At 41.9% G+C, this 27,887-nt stretch overlaps 1 protein-coding gene across 7 annotated transcripts in view; it reads left to right on the top strand.

Annotated features, from left to right (window-relative positions):
* RERE (arginine-glutamic acid dipeptide repeats) overlaps positions 1-27,887 on the top strand; it is a 418,432-nt gene that overhangs the window by 182,731 nt on the left and 207,814 nt on the right. For 6 of the 7 annotated variants that reach the window (XM_067018153.1, XM_067018161.1, XM_067018160.1 and 3 more), the window contains exons 3-4: positions 1,223-1,293; positions 10,360-10,485. In XM_067018153.1, the coding sequence (XP_066874254.1) occupies positions 1,223-1,293; positions 10,360-10,485 (197 nt within the window). The remainder of the gene's footprint in view (positions 1-1,222; positions 1,294-10,359; positions 10,486-27,887) is intronic. The other variant, XM_067018162.1, reaches the window with a different exon arrangement.

The raw sequence follows: 27,887 nt of genomic DNA on the forward strand, positions 1-27,887 counted from the left end.
GGAAGTGGCCTTTAGTCTTCTTCGTGTCTTTCTTCCTGTTCCGTCTCTTCCGTGGGTCTGCTAGCCCCTGTGGTGGGACTAGAATTTCCACTGGATCGAGGGCTCCAAGCCTCTGCTCCTTTGCTTTTTGCTGGGGAGGGTGTTGTTAGCATGCGTGAAATGAAGCAGTAGAGGAACCTGCCTGTGTTCCCAAGCATCTGGAGTTATTCTAAGACACGTTTGTTGTGAAGGGTCATGAGGGAGGATGAAACACGTGGCGTTTTAAACGTGGGCATTTTGGTCGCTCTCCCTAGAAAATTTGATTGACTGCAGATGCCTTTACTTCTGAGTAAATCATGCATAGATTTTCCTGTCCTGAGCTTTATGATGATCTCTGGTTGTAGTGTGGAGAGTTTTTTACATACCTTTATAGTCACTGCTTCCCTCAAAACCATTGCTTCTTTAAGAAGAAAAAAAGTGTCTTAACTGGTCATTTAAAAAGTAACCTTTAGATTCCAGCTGTTGAGAACATCAGGAACAATTACCCAGCCACCGCGACGTCAGGTGTAAGTTACGAAAGCGCTCTTTGTCCCTGAGGAAAATCTCATTTGGTTTATACTTCATTCCATTTCTGATTGGCTGCCTTGGTTTTCTTTACTATTAGAAAATACGTTCAGGTTAAGATTTAATAGAAAGTTATCCATAAGATACTAGATTGGTTTTCTTTTTCTTCATGTGTGTGAAAAGGTCGTTGTAGTAGCATGTTCAAGCTAGTCTTCTTTACGTATTTCACTTATTTCCTCACAAAATATTTATTAAAAATAAAGCGGCACTTGGCAAAGCTGTTTCTCTTTGTGAAGACGGGGAGCATCTATCTGAGTAAGATATGCAAGATTTTGTCTCGGTGTGTAACCTTGAGCAAGTAATTCCCTTTATCGAAGTTTCTCCGTCTGGCTGTGGGTAATCTCAGGGGATTCCCCCTCCCCCTTCTTCAGGGGTGCTGGAGGCAATAATCGAGGCTTTATCAAGTTACTTAAATTATCAGAAGGTGGTCAGAAAGAACCCAAGAGCTGTTTTCCTTTAGCTTAAAATTATTTGTCGTTTAATATCACCTTTAAAAATTTATTTTCTATAAAAGGCATGTGCTTTGTCATTTGTTTATTTATGCAGTGGCTTTATGGGCCCTGTCTTTGATCCATTAAAGGTAAATGCCATTGTTTTAAATTTTCTTTTTCTTTTAAAGACTGTGTGTATATCGAGAGTCGGAGGCCAAACACACCGTATTTCATCTGTAGCATCCAAGACTTCAAACTGGTAAGCATCTTTTCATGTGCTGTTGATTCTACTCTGTACCTTCTCTTTTCCTAGTTCCACTGGCTGTCTCTTTTGATTGCTTCTCTATCATATTGACTTGGAAACCAGTTCTCCTCTGAGTGCTGACTGCCTGGTGACTGCAGCACTCAAATAAGGCAGTAATCTAGCTGTATAACACTAAGTGTAAACAAATGTTTCTGAAGTTTTTATTCATTTAGTAGCTGTTCTGACAACAATTTCAGAGATTCCCTTGAGCTCCTGTAGTCGTTCATTTTTTCTCAGCCATTGTGAAGAACCTGACGTAAAATAAATTTTGGATTTGATGATGAGTTGGGGGGAAAAAGAGAATATAAATGGGCCAGAGATGATTATTTTCTGTGGCAATTGTAATTTACTTAGGTATTTCAAGCAAATGTGGAATGAGTCTTCAACCTTTTCTGGGTGTCTCCCGTGGTGGAGGTCGGGGAAGGAAGTTTGGCTTGGGGATGATACAGCTACAGAACCTTCTCATTAAAAACCTTTCACGGGTACCTAAGTGCCAGTACTGCCCAGTATGAAATCTCTTGTTTTTAGACCACTGGTTCTCACACTTGGGGCTTTGGATCCCCTGATATCCGTAGAGATTTTGCAGAGGTCTGTAACTAAGCATTCTCAGTCTTAAATAAATTAAATAAATAGACTTCACACATGTCTGTACAACTGCTTTTTAAATGTATTAATATGCTGCTGTGATTTTTAAAATTAACTTATTTAATGACAGTACATAGTTAAGAATCACTTTATTATGTATTTTCCTCAAGCAGTTATTATGTGAAGTGCTATCGAAGTAGTGTCATTTGGGGAATCTTTTGAAACATTTGGATGTTAAGAAAGGATCCCGTTCAGTAAGTCGCCTACATACGAACGAGGTCCGTTCCGAGAGTGCGCTCCTAAGTCCAGCAAAGTTAGCCTAGGTGCCCAGCTAGCGCAGTCGGTTGTGTACCGCTGCTTTTACTCTTGCTTCCACACGTCCTGGGCTTGAAGTAAAGATGCTGTACTACTGCATACCATACTGTACAGTAAAGTACGCAGAAGCACACCCACTTGTAGAGGATGCACGCACGTGACAGTGGACGCCACACACACGCACCAGCTTATGCGATTGCACGCGCGAACGCACGTTTGCGTCTTTGAAAGGTCGCGACTTGAAGGTTCGTATGTAGGGGACTTACTGTAGTTGAAGGTTGTGAACCACTGTGTACATTCCTAGGTCTGGAGAAATCCTAATTCTTTAGCTTTGTAGAGATACGTGTCAGTATCTGTGAAAGCCATTATTTCCAAAACGCTTTGTAACTTTTGATAATACCCGTGCTCTGACATACATTGTATGTGATATTTCAGCCTAAAGAAAAGTAATGTAGCCTGCAGTCTGCATCTCCCTAGTTTTTTTTTTTTTAATGCATTTTAAATGACTCCAAATGTCCAGTTAGTATATGCGATTGAGTTAGTTAAAAAGTTGCATGCCATTTATTTTTCTTTGTTCAAAAATTATCACGTAAGTAACAACATGCTTTTTGCTACTTTAAAAGAAAGTAAAATGGGCCATTTACTGCTAAGATGTCTTTATTCTTGGTCGGCTGTTTTTACCTTCTAGTTTTACAAGGTGGCCTTGCAGTTTAATCATGTAAATCACATGCTTTCTGCTCAGATTTTATGTCCACGTGAGGTTTCCCATATTTTAGATGTCTTCACTATTTATTATAGGTTGCCTCTCAAAGATTGTTTTCACAGATGCTGCCCTGACATCTGCAAATCTGGGCGGCGGCCTTGCTTCCTGAAGAGCGAGGGGATCCGCTCCTGCTCTTTCCCTGCTCATTGTCTCTGTGTGTGACGCTCACCAGATATAATGCCACTGCGCCGTGGGAAAGACACAGCTGTGAAATAAAACCGCAAAGATTTTTCTTTTACCTCTTAGAGTCTGAGCCCCTTTTGTACAGTTTTTCCACGTTAGCAGGTGCCTTCGTGTTTGAATGGCGTGTCTTATGAAATGCTGATTACAATGTGATAGTTGCTGTTCGGGGCAGAGGTTCCTGCTGAGCTACAGTAATTGCTCAGGGCATTAACAGCAATAAAAGCTGAAACTTCTGTCATCGGGATTGGTCTAGTACAGCACATTAAAGCCGTCTGCAGAAACAGCGTGGGAAGTGGGGTGCTATAGGTTTAGGTACCTTTTTCGAAGTCACGTACTGCTATGTCAGATGTTTTTGTTTGAGTTCTGTCTTCAGCACGTATTCACAGTTTTTGTGTAAGAATAGCAGGGATGTTGAAGAAATATTTGCTCCTGGAAGGAATGTGTTTATTGTCTGGATACCCGCTTTCTTTCCTTGTTTCTCAATACTACTTATAAAAAGATAACCTAATAGATAAGAATAATCATAGACGTCTTTTCCTTCAGCTTAGCCTGTAAGGGGAAAAGATGAACAGAAGGAAATGTTCTTTGTTTCTTTGCAGGATTTCAAAGAGAAGAAATTGGTCGGAGTCGGTTTTGCCCACAGCAAATACCATGCGTGGCAAGTGGAACAGTGGAAAACAGAAACCCAATAGCTTTGATATGTTGTTGATTGATTATGTATTTTATCTTTTTATGGTTTGAGGTTTAACTGAGAGATGTGTTTCTTTGTTTATACCATAAATTAGAATCAGTCCTTTTAGCATGGTGAGTTTTGAGAACAAGATGTGTTTTGGGACCGTCAGAGGCACTGGGTGAACACCCTCTGTAGGGCAGGAAGCTGGGAGAAGCAGAGGGGTTGGAGCAGCTGTGCAGAGAGAGAGAAAGAGAGGGAGAGAGAGAGAGAGAGAGAGAGAGAGAGAGAGAGAGAGAGAGAGAGAGAGAGAGAGAGAGAGAGAGAGAGAGCGCGCGCACACGAGTGCTCTCCCCGAGTCCTGCTGTATTGGTGCTTCTTCCCGTTGGATTCTTAGATTATCCTTATTGTCTCTTCTGAGTAGAGGGCTCTTTTCTTGGGCCGGCTTGAGCAGATCTCTAGTAACCATAACTGAAAGAGCCTGCTGTCACGTCTGCATGTGCTGTGCTCCCATAGCTTTTCTAGGTCACTGTGTTTGCTTTGAGGGTTTTGTTCCCGAATGAGTCACTGTCACCACGGAGCGGTGTATCCCAGCGCGCCGTTAGGGGCGTTTTGGGTTATCACCAGTGACTTCGACAGGCATTTGTTGAAAGCCTACTTTGTGTTCTTTGTTGAGCGCAGCACCATAAGGGGGACTGAAGAATCTAAGATATATAGTTCCTTCCCTCAGTGACCTTAGGTTGTGATTGGACAGACAGTGGCTGTGGTGTTACTGGATGTCAGCCCTCTTTGGGGAACACCGAATAGGACTGATGTGGAGGAAGCCATTCACGTAATGTCCTAAGAGAAAGATTCCTTACTTTTGCTAAACAACAGTAAGGTTCCATTTTTATAGCAGTCCAGGCCTTAGCATAATAGAATTAATTTGCTATCTAGAAATAATCATGGATTCTGAGAACGCTTAACAAGGAGATTATTGAGATTAGTGGTTTCCATTCAGCATAACACCAAGGATCCTTGTTCCTTGTCTGGCTCTAATCGTGGTACTTCGTACCTAATTCTTCATTCACAGATAAGTAGTTGAAGCCATTCCTCTAATACTCTGCATGGGAATTCTGTGTGGATTCCTAATGAGTTTCTATCGTTCGTTAAATAGAAAAAATATGATGTTTGTTTCCTTGAGTTATGTAATTATCAATTCTTTAGCTGTTACATGAAATGAATTTTCAGGTCGGCTAGGTAATTATTACAAATATTATTTTGAGCAGATACCATTGATTCATTTTTGCTCCTATTTGGCCTATTAAAATGCAGTTGTCTTTAAAATTAATCCTGAGATTCCTTAGAGTTGGGGATGTGTCTTTGGTGTTGTTGGGCTGTTTCCAGTTGACTTTTTAAGGCTCAGTGTGTTGTCACTGCCCTGCACGGACGCATGTGCTCTTGTGTCGTTTCTGTCCCTAACAGCGTACGTTCTCGGTGCTGACTTTGAACACGGAGTAGTGAAGGGCGCCTGCCACTTGTCACCTTGGTGAAGGCACGTCTCCGTTGCTGCTGTGAGTGGGGGGCCGAGCTCGTTAAGGTGCAGCGCCGTGTACACCTCTTCATTTCACAGTCGAATGTGAGCAGCTGGGGGCGGAACATTTGGAGTTTCCTTGCAGTTCCTGGTCTGTACCCGCAACCCTACGCAAAGGCTGGTCACCACAGTGCAGCAACCAGGGGCTTCAGCTTAGGTTCCACTTACCCTTGAAGTGGCCCTCTCTCCACCAAATTGAGTTTCTCAGAAGGGTATTAAAAGCAAGAAGCTGCTTTTCCTTCTTTAAAATGAAAACTTACCGAGAGTAAGTAATCATATCTTCTCTTTTTTTTGTTGTTGGAGACCTTTACATAGATAATGGCGGGGAGATGAGGGAGGTTTCGTGAACATGCACTCTTGTGTACATACGTGTGTACACACAATGAGTTAATTATCATTTATGTATTATACACCACAGTTATTTAATCCCAGCTTGGTTGATGTGACCGGTCATCGCAGAATGTGTGGTGTATGTGGGCATTCAGGAAATGGACATCATTTTAATATTAGGTCAGCCTTGTATTGAAAACTTCTGGGGGTGGGGGGCAGGAAATCTGCATTAATTTGAACGTGGCTAATTCAGAATTTTAGATGTGATTTTGGGACTGAGTTGGGGGGATGGTAGAGTGCATGGGTTGGGAGCTGGACTTGGACATCATCAGCTGGTCTGTTCGTTCCATCAGTTGCTATCTTCCATGACCTTGGGGCAAGACACTAAACCCTCCTAACCTTGCTGTACTTACCTATGAAGTTGGGATATAAAGCCACCTACCTTGCAGATGGGTTGTTTTTCGGTTAAAAGATCAAAGCTTACCAAGTGGATAGTGCAGTGCCTGGGCCATGGGATGATCGTGACGTTGACATTTAGTTGGTGCTCTAGGTTTGAGCTTTGTAAGGGCAGATACCACCACGTCTGTTTTATTCACTGATGGATGTATACATTGCCCATGTAAGATCTATACTAAATATTTACTGAATATTGAATGAAGTTACATTTCAGTGGAAAGAATTGACTGGATAAAGTTTTCAAAAATCTTTAGTAGTAGTTTGATACAGTCCATGCATTAACTACAAATTAACCTTCTGTTTATTAAACAGGCCAAAGAGATCTGTTTCTTTACCTTTAGTTAGCCTGAAATGTGTAGTATTTTATATATTTAAATAATAAAATTCTAAAAATACTTTAAACCTCAGTTTTAATTTTCTTCAGGAAGTTTATGTGAGTGTAGCCAAAGTCTCATAACATTTTTTAGGCATTATTCTGTTTCGAATTTTCTATGTCACTGACTTTTAGCAAAGATAAACGAGGGCTTAGTCTATATGTAAACATCCCAGAGAGAAGGCCAGCTGATATGAAAAATGCCATAGGATGTGATGATTTGTTTCTGTGTGAAACAGTAGTTGTTTTCTCTTTTGGTTTTTTTATAGTCCCTCAAGTTAGGCCTGCAGAATTGAGTCTATTTGTAGTTTCTTTTTCTCTTTACCCTCTTTGTTCATTCCCTGTAAAAAGGTCAGTACCACTTGGTTACAGCTTTGTGACTTGAGTGTAGTGTTGAATAATGAAGTGAAGGCTTTGAAGTTTGTTATCAAGTGTTTTCAGTTTATAGAGTGAGGAGTTACATCTTACTTAGATAGTGGAAAGTACAGCAGAGACAGTTCTTTAAAAAGAGTTGTTCCTTTTTGTTAAGTTTAATTGTTCTCACCTGTCAGGAGTGGGTGCATCGGTGGGACGGTGCTCTTATACAGTGTTTTCTAGGTCAAGAAAAAGTTGGAAAAAAGAAGGAAGTTTTGCCATTTGCAACAACATGAATGGACTTGGAGGGTACTTTGCTAAATGAAGTAAGTCAGATAGAGAAAGACAAGCACTGTACGATATCACTTTAGTGTGGAATCTAAAAACTACAACAAACTAGTGACTGTAATTTTAAAATAAAGAAACAAACTTACAGATATAGAGAACAAATTAGTGTATCAGTGGGGAGAGGGAAGGGGGAGGGGCAAGATAGGGGTAGGGGATTAAGAGGTACAAACTATTATGTGTAAAATAAGGTACAAGGATATATTGTACAACACGGAATATACCAAATATTCTATAATAACTGTAAATGGACTATAATCTTTAAAAACTGTGGATCACTATATTGTATATCCGTATCTTATATAATATTGTACGTTGTATGTACTTCAATTTAAAAAAAAAAGTAAAAAAAAAAAAAAAGGGAAAAGGTTTGAATTACTGATTTGGTGCTAGAGTATTCTTCTAAAGGCCACGCCTTCCCCTACCCCCACCTTCTTTGTTTAAACTAAAGGTCATGGTTGCTTAGTTTCTATCGATAAGCATTGTGATAAACTATAATGGGGTATTGAGCTTCCTCCCATGCTGTGTTTGGAGTAAGCCACCAATAATACATAATGTGTGCAAGGATTAAATGTCCTTTTCATGTTGGAACTTGAAGTTTATAATTTGAAGAGTGGGATGCTGTCGCTTAGCCCTGAGTTTTGATAGGCATAGTCAGATGCCGCGTTGTTGGGTATCTGCTGTGCCTGCCCCCCACCTCCACCCCAGTTATAGGACAATCATGTTGAGAGTTATTTTGAATCACCACAGCCTCTTCGCATGATACGAGTGTCAATTTATAAGCGGAAGTGGTGACACAGGTGAAAATCAAGGCGAGGCTTCGGGAGTAAGTAATGTCCGAACATCTCATTGGTTCCGTTTACTTAGCTGCTCAGTGGTCTGTTTTCACTCATGACTGACAGTCAGCGTAGGCCACGTGGTATTTAAAGTTTTAATGGTTCACGATTACTGTGAAGTTGGGTAATTCATTTTCTCCTAATTTATTTGGATTTTAGGACTCTAAGAAATCACTTGAAAAGTTTAATTATATTTACTTCCATAAACTATTTATCTAAAAATATTATTTTAATAGTAAACCTGTTCTCTATATGTAAAATTTTTTCAATGCAGAAAACTCTAGGTATTCTGATTTTTTAAAAAAGGAACTTAAGAAAGTTTGAGACCATCTGATATTTGCAGAGAGCTACTGTGTGAGAATACTGGTAAAATCTTGTCATTCCAACTCTGTTTCTTAAACTGGAAATTTGTGATTTGTGTATATGTGGTTGTTTGTGTTAAGGACCAACTCAAAATTATAGAAGAAAAAAATCCATTAAAAGAAACGAAAGAAAATTAGGGCAACTGAGATACTGTCAGCGTTTTCTGATTCATAAGTAAGAATAATGAAATGCTTTGAAATGATGCCTTTTTTTCATGTTTAAAATGTTTTAATAATTACTTGAATTTTTGCACATTAAGTAATGCCAACATGCTTAGAAATGCTTCGCCAAGTGTCTTTCTGTTTAAAACCCTTGATTTGAATGAATAAGGATTTGAGTGGTCTGATTAACTCCTAGTGCAAGAGATTAACCACAGGTTCATTTTTATTTGATGCTTATACTAAAAGATCTTGAGAACACTGTGCATTCTAGTGCACAGTTGAACCTTTGATTAGAAGTTTGCAGTGCTGGTGTGGGGAGGTGGGGGGGGTGTGGTGGAGAAGGCTATGGCTACCAGCACTTGCTGTCCATGCAGGTCATGTATCTTTACTGCCCTTGGCGGCAGTGGGAGTGAGAGACTGGCCGCCCAGAAAGCATATATCGTGTGGGAGCCTGGGATGCCCTAGAGGGTCGTCTGTAGAGAAAGAAAAGAACAGAAAAGAAAAGCATCATGATAAAGACATGCCCAAGATTAGCTCTTTTTCTTGGGATTTGTCTTTTTTGTTTGTTTTCAAAGAGACATAAAAAAAAAAAAGTAGTTGACGGAGCATATTAAAATCTTGGCCCGTAGGAAGCTGTTAGAGAGTGATTCTTAGCTTTTCTAAATGAATTATATGTATCAGGACTCCCTAAAAATGATTTAATATGAAAAGTATGCTTATCTGTAATTTAAAAACCATCTTAAGAACAGAAATTCACATAAGTATTTGGATTTTATGGGGTTTTTAGTTCATTAAAAACAACATGAAATTGGATTGGTTAGGTTTTTGGAAATGTTATGTACTCCCTAGAGTTTTTGAAAAGGGACATATTCAGACTATCATCTGAAGTATCTTTTTAAAATACCTATCAGGACTGTGCTGGCTTTCAGAAGGTGGTCTTTAATCTTTTGCTGGTTTTAAATGTTTTAAAAGTTTCTTTAAAAAAAAAACAAAAAACATGGTATGTACCAAACTGGTTTTGCCCCTAAAAGAAATAATGTCTTTCTGGAACTTTATGCTCCAGGCTGTTCATTCTATTTACCTTGTGAGTAAATTAAAGCTTGTTTGAACGGTGTCTTCTTGTTCCTCTGGTGTTAAGCCTTTATATTTTACCTTATCTTTAGCTTTACAAAATTAAACTAGGACTTTGAGAAAATGGTAGGATCTTTGTTTGAGGCCCCCTGCCCCCAGTAGCTTGAGCATTTCCTTCTGAAGTACATGTCTTATGCCTCTGGCATCTCTCCTTAGAAACTCTTCTGAAAGCTCAGTTTGTCCACCGGTGGTTTATTTTATGGTCGTGCTTATCTGACACCATTGCATTTTTTTTTTTATGGCATTTTTGTTTTTATTATAAGCAAAGCATGCCACTGTCGCGGTGCTTCGGCACTGTGTCACACCTTAACTTGGTTATTTTGAGGGGCACACACCATACCGCTTGATGACAGGCCCACACTGAGAGTGTGGAGCCAGAGGGTCGTCTGTTCCCGCTGGAGAAAGGAAGCAGCTCTGACTGATGGGCGGAGTTTAACTTTAGTGGCAGAACAGATTCGCTGAGACTTCAGAGGCCACCTGCTAAAGGATTTGTGCAGCTGCCTGCTTGTGTGCTGAGTGCCCCTAGTAACCAGGGTATGAGAGGACATTGGGCCTGTTAACTTAAAACTTTTTTCTCTTTTAGGTCCACAACTCCCAGGCCTGTTGCAGATCTCCACCTCCTGCTTTGTGCGACCCCCCAGCATGCTCTCTGCCGGTGGCAGCACAGCCGCCACAGCATCTTTCTGAAGCCGGGAGAGGGCCTGTAGGGGTAAGGAGAATCCCGTTTTTAAAAGCTATCAATATTTTATATCCCACAGGGTATAAAATAGGAATATCACCTCCCTCCCCAGAGCCCCTTTACAAATGTGCTGTATCGTATGTGTTCTTAAAGGAGTAACAAGTACACGCACAGAGGAAGCAAAATACGGGACTTGCCTTACCCCTCTAGGACAGTTCCAGAAGTTAGGGGTCTTGGTGGTGGAGGGGATGTTGGCACCAGCAGAGAGCATGCTGGGCCGCTGCAAGGAGCAGGAGCTGGCAATCAGCAGCGAGTATGGATGTTGGCGACTGAAATAGGGGAAAAAGGGGGTAAGTCTGAGTCCGCGTGTGGAATACGCCGTTCCCCAAGATCACCGGGACTTGTGGCCCGTGAGTCTAAACTGTTTGGGGCGCTGCCCTCGCGGGTGACCTTCGGTGGAGTGTTGCTCAGAGGTAGCTGGGCTTTTCTGCAGGGCCGGATACAGAGTAAACGTTTTGAGAGGCTTGGGTTGGGGGGGTAGATGGGGTGCTCCCAGCTGTGCCCCGGCAAATCCTCTGTTACCTGGTGATGACGTGGGGCGTTACGTGAGGTGAAGCAGGATGCAGTGTGTTTCGCGCTTTGTCCCCTGGAGCACAGGGCCTGGTGTTAGTGATCCACGAGGGCTGCTTTTGAGCCGTGTGCCTCACCTTTTCTGGAAGCTCGGTGTGCACACCTGTCTTCATTTTCCTTCCTTCATGGGGATTTAATGCTAAAGTTTTCTGAAAGACAGGTGTTTATTGTTCTGATAGACGGCTGTTAGTCACTAAAGAAGGTTAAGACCTGTCTTTCCCTTGTTTTACCTGATCTGACCCTGGGGCTCAAACTCCTGCTTGATTAGGAAGTAACGCACGCGAAGAGCCGTCGTACACGCACGCGCGCACATGCAGATACTGGCGGTGTGTAACGGCTCGTTCACTTGCCGTGGAGAATATCGGTATCTTGAGACTAGGAAAAGAGAGTGCTCCCGATGGCCCGTAGCAGCGCTTGGGAAAGTTTTGGGAAGGTAGCTAGGCATCGAGGGAGCTGGGTGTGTTTTTGGTACACCAGTAACACGTGGGCAGGCAGAGCGGAGGAGCTCTCCGGGTGTATGTGCCAGCCTGTCCCTATAAGCCACGTAGGCAGTGAGCCTGGTGCAGCTGGGAGTTGTGAGAAGATGCCGCAGGACGTCAAAGAAGAGCACAGGTCAGTGGGTCCTGGGAGGCAGAGGTGGAGATACAAAATGGAGCCGCATCATAGAGGGTCTGAAAGGTTAGACAAGGTGATATTTTATCTTCTAGGCAGACGAGAGCCGAGAGCCGAGAACCTTTGCAGGCTTTTTTATTCCAGGCAGGGCGATCTGCAGATCACTGCTTAAGAAGATTCATTGGGTAGAGTGTGGAGTGGGGAAAGACTGTAAAAGTTCCAATTAGCTGGCTAGGACTGCCATCCATGCATAAAACGAAGAGGACCAAGACAAAGGAGATGGGACATTAGTAATTGTAATAAAATCAGGAATAATTGTCACAACATTTTCATGTTTAGATAGTTGCCACTGTAATTTATCAAGAGTTAGACCAGAGAAAAAAGTTCACATTATGGAAGCCTTGGAAGTCTTGATATAATAGCCATTCACAATGGAAGATAAAACCCAACCTAGTGGATAAAAATCTAATTTTAATCCCTGGAGAGATATTGACATCTTAAGGGACAAATTAGCAGAGTCCCAACTTGACTGCATACTTCAAAAGCTTCAGCGTTTACCAGTTACCATCGTGTGTGTGTGTGTGCGTGTGTGTGTGTGTGTGTGTGTGTGTGTGTGAGAGAGAGAGAGAGAGAGAGAGAGAGAGAGAGAGAGAGAGAGAGAGAGAGAAATGGTTTTTATCTTTCAGGCCAATATTATCTTTATTCTCTAATCAGTGTCAATGTCATTGTTAGACTGTTTCATTTACTGCAATACCCACTAACCAGGATTTGCTGAACGGATTTAAAGTTTTGCCCATAATTGATATGTAGTAAACTTTTTATATTAGCATTACTGATGACTAGTATTTATTTTTTTAGCAGTAAAAATATTGTGTCCACTAGGGATTTAAATAAATTCATGATGGGTGGTACACTCAGATACCATCATATGTAGGTTGGAGAAGATTCTGTAGTACGATGATAAATCTTCTTTCAGTCAGGATGATGCTGCATAAAGCTAACGTATTGATTGTTCTTTAACAACGCTTCATGCTGCCAAAGTCATTTGAGCTGGATCTGAATTGGATCCAGTTGGCAAAGCTCCCCTCCATGTGTGGAGCTCTCATAAATCCTGCAGGCACACACATCTAATACAGTGTAATGAGAGAGCTACTGGGAGAAAAAATTGATTACAGGGTTGCAGACAATATCATTAACGTTTCCTGCCGTGATACACCAGATGTCTTCCGTAATAGACTGTTTTTGTTAATTTAGTTTTTATAGGATAGCATTGATTGCATCATAATTTAACTTTCTTTGCATATTCAGGTATATGTGATCTCTGTTTGTATACAAAAGATGGCATCAACTCATAAGATTTAATTTTATTAATTTTTTATCTGTTCATTTTAAAAGTATTTGTGCTAGAAGGGCAACATTTTTACTACTTGTTCCCGAGTATCTGTTAGCTTTGATGTCTTCTAGCAAAAATTACTGATTTACTGGTAGTTGGTGGGAGGGAGGTGAGAAAGCAAAGAAAACATTGCCCAGATCCTCCCGGGACTGGACAGAGATCATCCCGCACCCCTAGCTGCTCCCAGTATTGGGGGGTTTAATCGGCGTGACAGAGGCTCTATCCAAAGCAGAGAAGGTGCAGCCATTTAAAGGGGATTTAAAATGCACATTCACTTCCACCGTCATGAATGTGGCTCTGCGGGCTGGAATGCCTGTTGGGTACACCCACCCTCTCCTCACTGAAAAGTCAGTGCTCCTCACGTGGGTATTTAGTTACTTAGCATTTTTATTTTTCAGTCGTATTACCTTTTTGTGTTAAGACCTCTGTGGAGTGGCTAACATATATAAATAAGACAACATTGCAGTAGTGGGTCGAGCTATTTTATTTAAGTCATTAAAAAAAATGTTCATGGCAGCTTTATTCACGATAGAAAAATACTGGAAAGAGCCCAAATGTTCTTTGGTGAGTGATTGAACCAAGTCATTATTTTTTTAACGACTGGTTTTGTTGTTGGGGCATTATCATTTAGAGAACAATTTTTTCTCTTGATGAGTTCCTGTGTAACATAAAATGCATTAATCAACCTTTCTAACCCTTAGTTTTCTCACCTCTAAAATGGGCACACTTCTACTGTTTACCTCAAAGGGTTGTTACGAAGGTGAATGAAGTAATTCATTAGATTGCTTAGCGTGATGCAGGCGTATCATAAGCATTCCTTAAGCATTATCTCTTATCACAGTGGGCTTTGGTGTACAGACTTAGGTTTAAATAATTTATTAGTTTTCTGGACATTCTTAATCTGAAGCCCATAGGCCCCTATCCCTCGGTGGTCTCCCTGAGTTTAAGAGCATCTGTGAACTTTCTGAAATCGCTTGCAAAGTCTTATACATACGTGCATTTTCCTGGAGAGAATATATACTTTTCAACCATGGATGATAATCAGTAGATTCCTAAAATGTTGAAAAAAATTTAAAAATTAAGTTTAAAAACTGCTATTCTCTAAAGCCTCTTGAGGTGGGTCACTTAAAACCTCAAATCAGGAAAGTAACTGTTAACATTATATAAATATTTAAAAAATTTCTTTAATTGAGGCTGTTTTCCCCAGTAAAGGCTATAATAAAGACTCTGAAAAAACAAACACCCCCCCCTCAAGTCAGCCAGCTGTTAAGGAAGGAAACTAACGTGGAACATTTTGTGCCTACGCACACTGCTACTGTGTTCACGTCGCTGAGCCCGTTTGATCTCCACAACAATCTGTGATATTTAGTTCATTTTGTACGTGAGGAAACTTGAGGTTTGCGCTCGTATAAAGTCTTGCCTTTGTATAACAATCCGGCAGGACTGAGGTTTAACTCCGGAACCCAGCTGGCAACGTGTAATCTTGGTTGTGCCCCGGGCTGGCCTTGCACTGCCTGGGTGACCCCTGCCTCGGTGCCCCTTTGCCTTCACTCTGCTCGTGAGTCCTCCGCGGACGTGCTAGCTGCTCTCTGACTTGGGAGAGTAGGACGCTTCTGCCACACAGCGTGGTGTGGGAACCCTGTTTAGTATTGGTGAGTTTTGTTTTCCTGTTAGCCCTTGTGGCGGTCCTGTCTTGACTGTCCTTTTGTTTAAAAAAATGCCTGACCAGCGGACCCCAACGATGAGCTCCCTTTTCACTCAGCAGCATCTGTGTACATTTGAAAAATGACCCTTGCGGTCTGTGTGTGTGTGTCTGTTAGTCTGCATCTGTTTCGGATAGAACTTTGTGCGTGTGAGAAATTGGGCTTTGCATCTCCCTTGGAGTAAATCCAGTCCCCTGATCTAGACAGACCTACTTCCCCACCACAGAGCAGGAAGCCGGGGCCCCGTGGCTCACCGCAGAGCCCGCCTCACGCGGCGCGGCCAAGGCCCGGGGCTCCTGGGCCTCTGCTTAGCCTTCTCCCCTTCGCTCCTTGCTACCCGCCGTGACCGTCGGCTGTTCTTAGAGCCGGCGCGCGTGGTAACACCATCTATCTCTTTAGAGGCTAAGAATGCTTTGCCTAATAATCTAGTTTAAATTTTTTGACTGAGTCTCAAGCCGCTGTTAAAACAGTATTATAGTTTGCTTACGTAAGGCATTTATCATTTTAAAGTATCATTTCTAACACGGGTACTTCTCACACTTGGGACTTTTGGTACCATTTAATAATTAAAAGTGAACATTTATTATAAAATGCTTCTTAAAAGTAAAGTTAATTATATTTCTTACCTGCTTGGTGTGCTTATAAAGAACTGTCATCTTGTTGCTCCTTTAGCTATACAGGAGGTTTTGAGGATATCCTGCTTTTTTCAGAGTTTACTGTAGCTTCCCCAACTGCCACTAAGTATGCCAAAAATAACCATTGTCTTTTATATTTGATTGTAGTGAAAGGTGTTAAAACCACTGATTTTCAGAAAAATTGCCAGTACAGGTGCCATATTAATTTAGGGATTAATTCGTCTACCCTAAATGAAAGATAATTAATAGCTGTTGCATTTTAATGTAGCGAGTTTAAAAAAATTCCTAAAACACCCAACTGACCAGTATTAGTATTAGCGAGCATATAACCTGCTTCCTGGTGAATTCCTTTCCTTTGAAGTTGTTTTCACAGTTTGCTCTTCCTTAGAAGCTGGATGTCAGCTAATTTGTTCTTAAGGCTATCTTCCATTATATTCATCTGCTCCTTTTTTTTTTTTTTTTTTTTTTACAGAAGGGACATCAAGCCGCATTTTTCAGAATATAGAGTGGAATAAATAACCTTATGATTTTAAAAAACTGCCTACTGTTTTAAGCCGTCTTTTTGTTACCATAGATCTGTATGAAACATAATGGTTACGTTTAGGTTTTATTGAGCTTTCTCTTCTTTCAGGGATAAGGCATCACCCTTCATTACTTACAGGCACTGTTAGGCCCAGGCTCCGGACGTGCAGGCTCAGCTGCCATGGCTCACGGGCCCAGCAGCTCTGCGGAACGTGGGATACTCCCGGACCGGGGCACGAACCCATGTCCCCTGCATCAGCAGGCGGACTCTCAACCACTGTGCCACCAGGGAAGCCCAGCTTTGCCTTTTTAGGGCTGTTTCGTACTGTTTGAAAAATACCTAAGCAAATATATGGAGTTGCCAGGCTTTACACGTTCTCCAGAATCAGTTTTATGAATATAAATTGCCAAAGAAATTTCAGCACATGGAGGTGTAGAGCTTGCAGTGTTGTTTAGCTTAAACTTCGTGTTTTATACCTCCTTTTAGGACCTCATAGTATTTTTAGTGACAATATCTCTTCTAACTGTCAAGGCCTTCAATTTTTCTAAGGGCCTGGGGTCAAGATTAAGTAATATACCTAAGGTTAATCGATCCTTTCCAGAGTCTAGAAATTGTTATGCCTAATGCCTAGAAGTTGGCATTTTCTGTTTTTATCTTTGGTCTCCTGTTGTACAGTTAGATCGAATGTCAGGTACTTGTCATTTTTTTTCCTTCCTTTTCTTTGTAAATAGACGTTATTTTTTAGAGCAGTTTTAGGATCACAGCAAAAATTGAGTGGAAGGCACAGAGATTTCCCATATACCTCCTACCTCATACACAGATAGCCTCCTCTCCCATTAGCAAAACCAGAGTGGTATATATATTACAGTTGATGAATCTACAGGTCATTATCACATCCTTATCATCCAAAGTGCATAGTTTACATCAGGGGTCACTTTCAGTGTGTTGTACATTCTTTGGGTTTGGACACGTTTCCAGTGCCATGTATCTCCTATTAGAGCTCCATACCGAGTAGTTTCACTGCCCTAAACATCCTCTGTGCTTTGCCTATTCATCCCTCCCTTCCTCCTGACCCCTGGCAACCACTGATCTCTTTGCTCTCTCCATAGTTTTGCCTTTTGCAGAGTGTCGTACAGTTTGAATCATACAATGTGTAACCTTTTCAGATTGGCTTCTCTCATGCACTTAAGACTCCTCCATGTCTTTTCATGGTGTAACAGTTGAATAGTATTTCACGCTGAATAATATTCCATTGTTTGGATGTACAACAGTTTGTTTATCCTTTCACCCACTGAAAGCTACCTTTGTTCCTCCAGGTTTTAGCAATTAAGAATAAAGCTGCTGTAACATCCCTTATAGCAGGTTATTGCGTGGACGTAAGTTTTTAACTCCTTTGGGAGCCTCATTGCAGGATTGTACGGTAAGAGTGTGTTTAATTCTCTAAGACGCAACCAAAGTGTTTCCCAAAGTTAGCCGTACCGGCGGCGTTCCCACCAGCAATGAATGACAAGTTCCTGTTGCTCCACACCCTCACCAACATTTGGTGTTGTCGGTGTTCTGGCTTTGGCCATCCTGTTAGGCTCGTTAGTGGTATTTCACTGTTGTTTGAATTTGCATTTTCCTGATGACATACAGATGTGGAGTATCTTTTGTCAGGGTCTCTGGCCCATCTTAAAATCAGGCTGTTTATTTTCTTAATGTTGAGCCTTAAGAGCTCTTTGTGTATTGTGCATGACAGTTCTTTACCAGATGTGTCTTTTGCAAATATTTTCTCCTAGTCTGTGGTTTGTCCTTTTCTTTTCTTGACAGTCTTTTACAGAGCAGAGGTTTTTCATTTTAACAAGTCCAGCTTATCAGTTTGTTTCTTCGTGGATTGTGCCTTTAGTATTGAATCTGAAAAGTGATCTCCAAACCCAAGGCCATTCCGATTTCATTCTGTGTTATCTTCTTCCAGGGTTTTATAGTTTTGCATTTTACATTTAGGTCTGTGATACATTTTGAGTTGATTTTTGTGTCTAGGTTCCTTTTTTTTTTTTTTTTTTTTTGTGGGTGGTGGTGGGGGGAGGGCATGTAGGTACCCAGTTGTTCAGTGCCATTTGTTGAAAAAAATTATCTTTTCTCTACGGCATTGCCTTTGCTCCTTTGTCAGTTGACTCTATTTATGTGGGTCTGTTTCTGGGCTCGCTAATCTATCCCATTGCTCTGAACTGAGTGTAAAATGCAGACATCTTGACTGTTTACTCCTAAATACTTAGGTGTGTATTTTGTAAGAACAAGGACATTCATTTATATAGCCACTATATAGTTATCAAAATCAGGAGGTTTAACAGCACTACAATACTAATTGAATCTATAGACATCCACATTTTGTCACATATCCCAATAATGCCATGCCCTCTGTAGCAATTTGTTTTTCTGGCCAAATATCCAAACCAGCATCACACATCTATTTACCACGTCCCTTTGGTCTCCTTTAATCTGGAACAGTTCCTTAGCTTTTCTTTGTCTTTCACGACATTGACATGTTTTCGAAGAGTGCAGTTCAGTTTTTTTGTAGTTTGCTGCTTCCTAGTTATTAGCTGAAGGTTGTGCATTTTAGGCAGGGCTGTTATATTAGTGGTATTGTGTCCTAAGTGCCTTACATTAGAGGACACGGGATACCAGTTGGTCACATTGTTGGTGACAGCAACTTGGATCACTTGGATAAGTTACTAACTTTCCCTTTGTAATTAATAAGTAATTGGTGGGGGGGAAACTTTGAGGACATGTAAATATCCTGTTTGTCATCAAATTTTCACCCACTAATAATATTAGCACCTGTTTTATTTTTTGCCTGAATCACTGTGGTGATTGTGGAATGCACTTCTTTTTCTTTTCCCCTCAAACTCTGTCTCTGAGAAATAGATCAGAATTCACCTACCATTAACTCAAAGGTGGGATTTTTGAGTCAAGTGGAAGAAAGAAAGAGAGAGAGAGGGAGAGAGGGAGGAAGGAAGGAAAGGAAGGAGGGAGGGCGGGAGGGCACAAAGGAGAGGCTGGGGAGGAAGGAGCCCTCAGAACATTTGAGCCCTCAGGGTGTTTTTCATTTTTAGCAACACAAGGACTTAATGAATTTTCATTATTTTTGTAGAAGGAGGAAAAACCTGTAATGGTGTTTTGTTCCATTTTTGCTCTCCAGAGGAGAGAAAAGCTGCTTAGAAGTAATAGATCATGGATGTGGTTAAAAAAAACACACATTTTTACTGATGAAATAATGGTGTTGGTTTGATTCATGTTGGCAACATTTACTAGTGATCAAGTTACTTCATCTCTCTGCACCTCAGTTTCCTCACTTTTAAAGACAGAAAATTACTTCAGTAGTTCTGGAGTGAAGCCCAGGAATCCGCAGTTTTTCCAAGCACTCCCCGGGATATCTTATGGGCGGCCAGCTTTATTTAGCACATGGAAGCCTGCCATCAGTGACTGTTACAGTTGCAGATCCGATCCTGTCCTTTGCAGGATGTAGAGTTCTTTAGTGCAGTTCCAGGACCTCTTATGTTTCTTAAGCCTCAGTATTTTATGCCCTTAAAAATTTTGTTTTTGTGGTTCTCCCATTTTACTTAATTTCCTACCTTCTCCAACACGCAAATTAGGTATAATCTGCATGTTTAAATCCCTAAAATAGCGTTCAGAGACTATAAATAAATTCAAATCAAACTACAAAACCAATAAAACTCTAACTACCAATATTAATTTGATAGAATGGGGGATGATGTTTTGATGAAATGAAATAGTCACTTGTGACATAACAAATTTGTCACTGACTGCTTACGGCCCAGATTATTGGGAGCCCGGGGCTGGTGTATAATGTGTTTAGATTACTGGGTTCCTTGTGGTGACTCAGTTCTTCTCTCGATTTCATTTTTGTTATTATCACTGTGAAACCTCTCTAAGTGTAGCCACCATGTTGTGACTTTGCCCTTTCCTGGCACCACCGTGGCATATTGGGTTTATCTTGTTTACGTACTAGCTTGTGATAATTATAGTAATACTACTTAGTTTTTGATTGTACGTAAACATTCAGAGTCAGAATCGGGTAGCTTGAAACTCTTAATGAAGTTATAAAATAGGTGATCCGGAAAATGAGTCTGTTAAAAAGTTTAAGACATGCATTGAAATGAAAATGAACGTTAGCCCTCTCCTGCTTCCGCCTCCCCATCTCTTGCTCCCTTCTGAGAGAGACAGTTAGCCAGCATCCCTGACATCATGCATGGCTACTTTGTACATACACTGCCCCTTGGTATCTGTGGGGGACTGGTTCCAGGACCTGCCTCAGACGCCAGCATCCGTGGACGCTCACGTCCCATAGCCAACCCTCCGTATTCACGGATTCCACACCTTCAGACACAGAGGGCTGACTGTGTATCTATTGAAAAAGCCCCACGTATAAGTGGATCCACACAGTTCAATGCAATTCACACCCGTGTTGTTCAAGAGTCAACTGCATAATCTGTCGTTTTGGCAATGTTAAATCGAGGGGCTGTTGGGACTTCCCTGGCAGTCCAGTTGGTAGAACTCAGCGCTTTCACTGCCGAGAGCGCTGTTCATTCCCTGGTCGGGGAACTAAGATCCCACAAGCCAAGCGGTGCGGCCCCCCCCACCACCACCAAAAAGAAAAGAAAAACAAATCAAGGGGTTGTGTTTCACTCACTTTGTTGTTTGCAGTGCTCAGAGCAGTTCTTGGCTCCAAGAAGTTGCTTCTTAACCATTGAATTAATAGTTTGCTTCATTTACAAAATAGGAAAAATACACATTATTTATTGTTTTTTAATCAGACAAAGAGGGACGTTTTAAAAAGGAATACATTAAATGTGACTGAATTGACCATTAACACGAAGTGTAGCATTTAATACAGTCGGGAGAACCATTGGCCATTGCTAGGCGGGGAAACAGAGGACGCATGCTTGTATTTTTCAGAAGGAAGTACCTGTTGGGTGTCTTTCCACTTTGCCTACTGCTTCTCCTGAAAACGAGAGAGTTGTGGGACCAGGAGAGTATTCCTGGCCATGGTTCTAGTGATTAGATATCAATATATGGCTCAAGTTTAACTTTTTTCCTCACCTGCTCTGATTCTCGTGGGCTTGTGGGATGCATACAGTGTATACCTTGTACACACGTGCATATCAGTTTTTCAGCTAACATAGCATGAGGCTGTTTTATTATTTTTTTTTAGAAAATATTTTTTATTTGTTCATTGTTTGGCTGTGTTGGCTCTTCGTTGTTGCACGTGGGCTTTCTCTAGTTGTGGCGAGCGGGGGCTGCTCTTCGTTGCGGTGGCTTCTCGTTGCGGAGCACAGGCTCTAGGCGTGTTGGCTTCAGTAGTTGTGGCACACGGGCTCAGTAGTTGTGGCTCGTGGGCTCTAGAGCGCAGGCTCAGTAGTTGCGGCGCACGGGCTTAGTTGCTCTGCGGCAGGTGGGATCTTCCCGGACCAGGGCTGGAACCCGTGTCCCCTGCACTGGCAGGTGGATTCTTAACCTCTGCGCCACCAGGGAAGTCCCTGTATTTTTGTTTTAATTTGATGGTTTTTGGCTCTTTAAGTCTTTGTTAGAGTGGAACTTGCTGTGATCTTACAACAGGAGAGTGGCTCATTGGCCACAGAGAGGGAGGTGTTGTCATTGGTGAGGCCTCTGCCCTTGGCTGCAAGCCTCCTGACAGCGCTGACATTCCTTGAGGCCTGAATGGAAGGGAGCCGCTGCTGCACTGCCCCAGGGCCTTGTAACAATTTATAGCCTGGGTGGAAAAGCAGAGGACCTAGAAAGGCAGCTGTACAATCCCTTTGGTGTCCTACAGTAGAGGGCATGTGTGGTGACCTTGGAGTGCTGAAGCCCTCGGGATCACTGTGCCTTGATCCACAGGGTCATGGAGGGACACTTTGGAATCACATCCAAAGACACACGAGCAGCAGCAATGCCGCCTCCAACCCCCAGTCTCCCACACTCAGAGGACAGTGGGGCTAGTTGTCCATGACAACCGAGTTGGAGGTGAGTGACGTTGGTGGAGTCGTAGGATATAGTGTAACTGGGGTGCAGAACATTCTGTCAGGGATGAGAGCAGTTTGATTTATACTTGAATCAGAAATCGCTGGCCTATTTACAGTCTAAAAATGTTTTTTGGTTGCGAATATTTTTGCAATATATAAAGATGCAGGAACACCCTTAAATTTAGTATTACCACTAAATTTATTGTTTTGGTTAATTTTTCCTCGAAGTTTAGGGACGTTATATCCTTCCATGTTGGAACGGGGAAAGAGTGGTTGATACCTGTACTGCTTCCGCCTGGTTTTTCCTTCTCTTAGTAGCGTCGTCTTGGTTGTATTAAAATGTTTGCACATGTCCTAGATCGATCGGCACACTTACCGTTATGATGGAATATCAATCTGATCTTAAAAGGTATTTAGTAGATTTGTTAACAAACAAGATGGAAGTTCACAAAGATATCTCATGCATTGTTAAAAATTATTTAGAAGAAGAAGAGTTGGCAAATGATAATAGACAGAAAGGCTTAATATGTAAAACTTGAAATGCTGCTATGGCTTCTGTGGGTTAAGTAGGGAGGACACATCTTTGAGACCAAGGGCTTCTCTAGAAATGGATGAAGAATGACAAAGAATGCGCAGTGAGGCTGAAGGATCGCATGGCAGGAAAGGGGCTGTGATGAACCCCCCCGAGGCCGTCCCTGAGCTGTAAGCCGAAGATAACACTCTCCTGCTGAAAACAGGAATCAATACTCATGCCTTGATGGGCTAAATTATTAAAAGGGGCCCTTCTTACAATGTTTCATTATCTGGATTTGCCTCTGCTGGTGATCTGTTGGCAGCATATAGGGAGATTTGCTGGGCATTTTGTATTAAAATTATTCAGTCGTCGGTGCAGCCCTTTGGATAATTCCCTTGCATTTTACAATGCTCTTGAATAGATTTGTGGCTTACTTTCGCCTGAGTGGTTTTGTATCTTTTGGAGTTATTAAACAAAGTGTTGGGCACATAGACACATTTTTAAAAAAACCTTGTTTGTTTGGTTCTGTTTTTCTCTTTTGTAGCTGTGGGAGGGTGGCTAACGTCATTTTTGTGACACCCTTAGCAAACATCTAATGCATCTGGCTTATTATGTCAGCCTGATACATCGATTAATGTACGCTGAGTTTTGTCTTCTTTCCTTATGAAGAAAATGATATAGGAGATCGACTTGCTTTTTAGGGGTAGCTTTTAATGAGAAAGGGGGTATTAATTAGGTGGCTGTCACCCACCAAGCAGCTGAAAAAGAAAGCAACCCCATCTTGTGAGCTTCAGGGAGAGAAAAAAGAAACCAGCACTCGTTCTGTTTTTAGTGCTGGTGGTGTCACTGGTCCCAGTATAATACAAAGGCTGGGGAATGAGGAGAAGGAAGAGCTTTTGTGAGTAGTCCTTTGCCGCTGTCCAGCAGGCTGGGCGCACTTCCGCCGGGGCGTCGTCGTGTGGAAGCACAAGGGGACTTGTCCGTGGGACTCGTCGAGTTGGAATCTTCTGGATGAAGTCTGAAGCCTTCTGCCCTTCTGCATTCTGTCTGAAGGGAGATAAGTCTCTGCTTCGGTATTCCAGAATTGGTGGTGTGATGTATTTGTATTATTTTGGTGGAGACAGAACCGTTTCTAAAGATATTTTTTTATTCAGCTGCAGAAAGAGCCTGGTCAGTTGGACAAAGCCGTGTTGAGAGATGTTAGTCCCTGTTGCGGAATCGTGAGGTGAGGCTAAAGAACCATGTACAGTCACATTTCTGCTTCCCTGGAAAACTGAGCCGATTAAAAAAAATCCCTTTATCTTGTGTGGAGGAGAGCGGGTTGGGAGGGAAGGGAAGGAAGCTGATGAAGAAAGGCTGGGAAGAGAGAGAGGTCTTTGAAAGCATGGCTGACCTCAGTGACAGGGCGTGGGAAGTGGCTTCTGTGCGTGGCACCCCGCCCCAGTGGGCACACAGCTGCCCGGGAGAGGCTCTGCCTCGGGAAAGCTCCCCGGGGCCCGGCAGACTCGGGCCGGCTCCTGGGTGCAAGCCTCCCTGGGGAGAGGGACGCTGCTTCCGAACAGGTGCAGCCCACCCCCTCCCAGCTCCACAGTGCAGGTGCCGCAGGGCTGGAGTGCCCTCCGGGTGCCACCTGCCACTCGCTGTAGGCAGCCACTCTCCTACAGATAGTTAATTATTTTCTCTTCCGTTCCGACTTTCCTCCCGGCCTCATCTTTTGTTGTGCTGCTTTTTTGCATTGTTTGTTTCCTGTTTCCCGACCAGATTGACAGCTCCTGCTTCTGTCCAGTTCACTCTGGTTGAATTAGTAAGTGCAGGACATGGGTGGTAGCCTGTCCAAGAGTGTAAGAGAGGTGGCGTGGCTGATTCTCCGCACACTGTATGACCTCAGTGAGGAAGCCTCCAGAATACACAACTTGTGTCCTGTCACGCTGATCTCGAGAACACTCCTAAGTTTTCAGCTTGTTTTATTAAGCCATCCTGAGTGCAGTTGGAATTGTTCTGAGCATATCACTTTCTCTGGAAGAAAGAGACACATTGCCCTTTTATATTTTGGGGAGAAAGGCAGAAGGGCTGAGACCTAGACAGCCTCTGGCCTTATTTCTTGCTTGTATGAAACGATGCCTTTCTGCTGTTTCTTGAGGAAATGTAATTATCCTAAACAGTGGCTGCTGAATATCAGGCGGTGATTTGAGCCAGAGGAATGGGTTCTTTCAGAAGATGGGCTAGAAAACTATCAACAGGAAGGTCATTGAAAAACAAAACAAAACGAAACATCATTAAAAAAAAAATCCACTGAAGTGTTTATTTACAAAATTACAGTGAAACTCCCTTCCTTTACAGACCCGATTATTGTCCTGATGACGTCTCCTGACTGTGTACTTTGATAAATAGCTCTGCTCTGAATCTGACTGAGAAACTCTGTGCTGCAGGCCTTACTCCTTCCTTCCCTCTGACGGTAACCTTGTAACAGTGAGATGGCAGGAAAGATGCCTTGTTTTGTATCGAAATCTTTTAGTCATGGAATTTTAACGCGCTGGTTATTATTCTACCCAGTTGTCTAGCTCTCTGTGTTTTTTTCTGCTCATTGGCTTATTGTTTGGTTATCATTTTAGAGATCTGGTTTAACAAGAAGCAATATGAATTTCTTTGAAAATTCAAATGCCTGTTTAAAAAATTAGCATCAGTACAAATTAAATGATGAGTGCTTGCTGTTTTAACTTGCCACAGAAGCAGTGAGAGGTGAAACTTGGTTAACTTTCTCTTTCTGCTGGTGCACGCCCCGGGCATCTGTCCAGTTTAATAATGCTTTTGACCTTCCAGGGGTACTGAACTTGGCATTTCTCCAGGTCTTTGGTGGGGGAGGTACTTAAGCACCGTCACACACTCTGTGTCCTCATTGTTTCCAAATTATAAATCTCTGAAGGTTAATTCATTAGAGAAATTGGTTTTCTTATTCATATTGGGTTTTCTCTATGAGGGAGATAAAATACAGTGCAGTTCACTAGATTTCTAAGTTACAGGCTACTTTGTGTCTGGGATACTGTTGGAGACATTTTGTGCTTGGGTCAGCTTTTTTGTAGGCAAATTTTACATCTCATGAACGAAAACTACATATATATACACACAGGTGTTTATGAAAAAGAGGCTCATTCCTATCAGTTCCCAGAGAAGTGCATCTTATTTTGTGTTATCGCTTAGGTAGCTGATAGGGTGCGAGCTTTTTCTGTAAGACGCTAGATGGGAAATGTTTTCAGTTTTGTCTTCTCTGTGGCTGCTACTCATATTGTCGCAGACAATATGTGACGGCGTTGCTGTGTTCTGGTAAAACTTTGTTTACAGAAACAGGTGGGCTGGGAAATAGCCTGTGGGCCGGTAGTTTGCTGACCCCTGAGCTAATATAATAAACTCTTGAGGATTATTCCCCTGAAGGAGTCACTCCAAAGCTTTCTCTCCTTCTTCACTGTGGCTTCATGATTCTGTAAGCGGCGTGTGGTTTGCAGAGTTAGTGGGCAGTTCCTTTTTTCTTTCCTGTGTTAATTTTGAGGGGGTGAATATTTTCTTAATCTCTCTCCATAACTCCCTCCCCTGCCCCCATCCTGACCTTAATAGTTTTTGTATAGTGCACCGATAGATAGGTATTCCTTGAAAGAACTCAATTCTCACTAATGATCCTGGAGGATTTTTATAATATGTTTACATACCAAGAGCAATTAAATGTTTTTCTCAGCTTGTTTTTTTTCCTTTGGTAATTAGCTTATATCTGTAGAGAAATTTTGAAAGGGTAAATGTGCATAATAAAATACATTGAATTCATGTCCTAATTTTTCTTGTGGGTCTTCTTTTGTTTGTTTTTTTAAATTAAAAAATATTTCAACAAAATATTTAAGACAGCAGAAGAACCTTTTTCCCTCTGTTTGCTGAAAAGTATGGCTTCTGTTTGATTTAGTATTTAACAGATAAATATTGATATGGGCAAATACTTTAGTGTTTGTTGCTGATGAAATAAAACGTTTGATAGCCACGTAGGAAAAGAAAAGTTACCCAGATAAAAATTAGTCCATAGTCACAGATGGCATGTCTGATCCTAACCATCAGCTTTTATTTATTTTTTTAATTTAGAATTTTAAAAAATTTAATTAAATTAATTATTTTTGGCTGCGTTGGGTCTTCGCTGCGGTGCACGGGCTTCTCACTGTGGTGGCCTCTCCTGTTGCGGAGCATGGGCTCTAGGCGCGTGGGCCTCAGCAATTGTGGCTCACGGGCTCTAGAGCGCAGGCTCAGTAGTTGTGGCTCACGGGCCCAGCTGCTCCGCGGCACATGGGATCCTCCCGGACCAGGGCCCAAACCCGTGTCCCCTGCCTTGGCAGGTGGATTCTTAACCACTGTGTCACCAGGGAAGCCCTTCAGCTTTTAAATATGCTTTTTAATACGCTTTTGCTCACAAGGCATCCTGGGAAGTGAGGGGGATTGGCTCTGTGCCAGCCTTCTTCACCACGGAAGGAAGAGTACGGAAACTCATTTGATTGACAGTGGATCTCAGAAGTCTGGTTTATATTAAAGTTCAGTATTGTTACTACTGTCCTTCAGTAATTAATGCAAACTGTTTTTAAGAAGCATTATTACTTATTGACAGATTCTGTTCATATCCAGATAGACTATTAGGGTTTCAAATTTTATTTGAGACCAGGGTTTGAAGGGTTATGTCATACCCTAAACTAATGTGCTATGTATTATTTGCTCTTAGTTCAGTTGCTGCATTTCTGGCTAAATTATTATAAAATTGTGATTTCTGCCCCTCCAGCTCCCTTTCACACCTGCTTTGTTACAAATGAAGTAGTACATACACCACAGCGGTTAAATCTGGGTTTTGTCTTCACTAGTTGACCATGGTGTTTTTGTTGTATCTTACTACCCAGCGGCATACACACTTTATGTAGTTGGTTGCAAGTACACACCCCTGCTCATTTATTTTATTTTGCTTGTGATCATGATTAAGTAATTTCTCGGAGAGGTAGATTGCTCTTATGGAAAGAGCAGGCAGCTGGCTTCTGTTTTCAGTTCTGCTATCAGTGCTTCCTGGGTGTTACTTCAGGCAAGCTATTTCATGTTGTAGAATGTTAGTTTCCACCTCTCTGTCAAATCGAGATAATACTTTGTCTTGCTTACTTCACAGTGGGGTTATTCTCATGTGAGAATACAAAGAGGTAATACAGCACTTGGGAAATTTTGCAGTGGTCTACACGTGTAGGAGTGTCTGTTATGTCGATTGGCTGTATATAATAAAACCCCAAATCACAGTAGTAAAAAGTCTGTATTCTCATATAAAACAAGGTGTTTTCCACAGAGTTGAGGCAGTGACCATGATCGTCTGGTATCTAGTTTCCTGCCGTCTGCACCATTGT

This window comes from Kogia breviceps, chromosome 1 (genome assembly GCF_026419965.1).
Source record: "Kogia breviceps isolate mKogBre1 chromosome 1, mKogBre1 haplotype 1, whole genome shotgun sequence".
NCBI lineage: Eukaryota > Metazoa > Chordata > Mammalia > Artiodactyla > Physeteridae > Kogia > Kogia breviceps.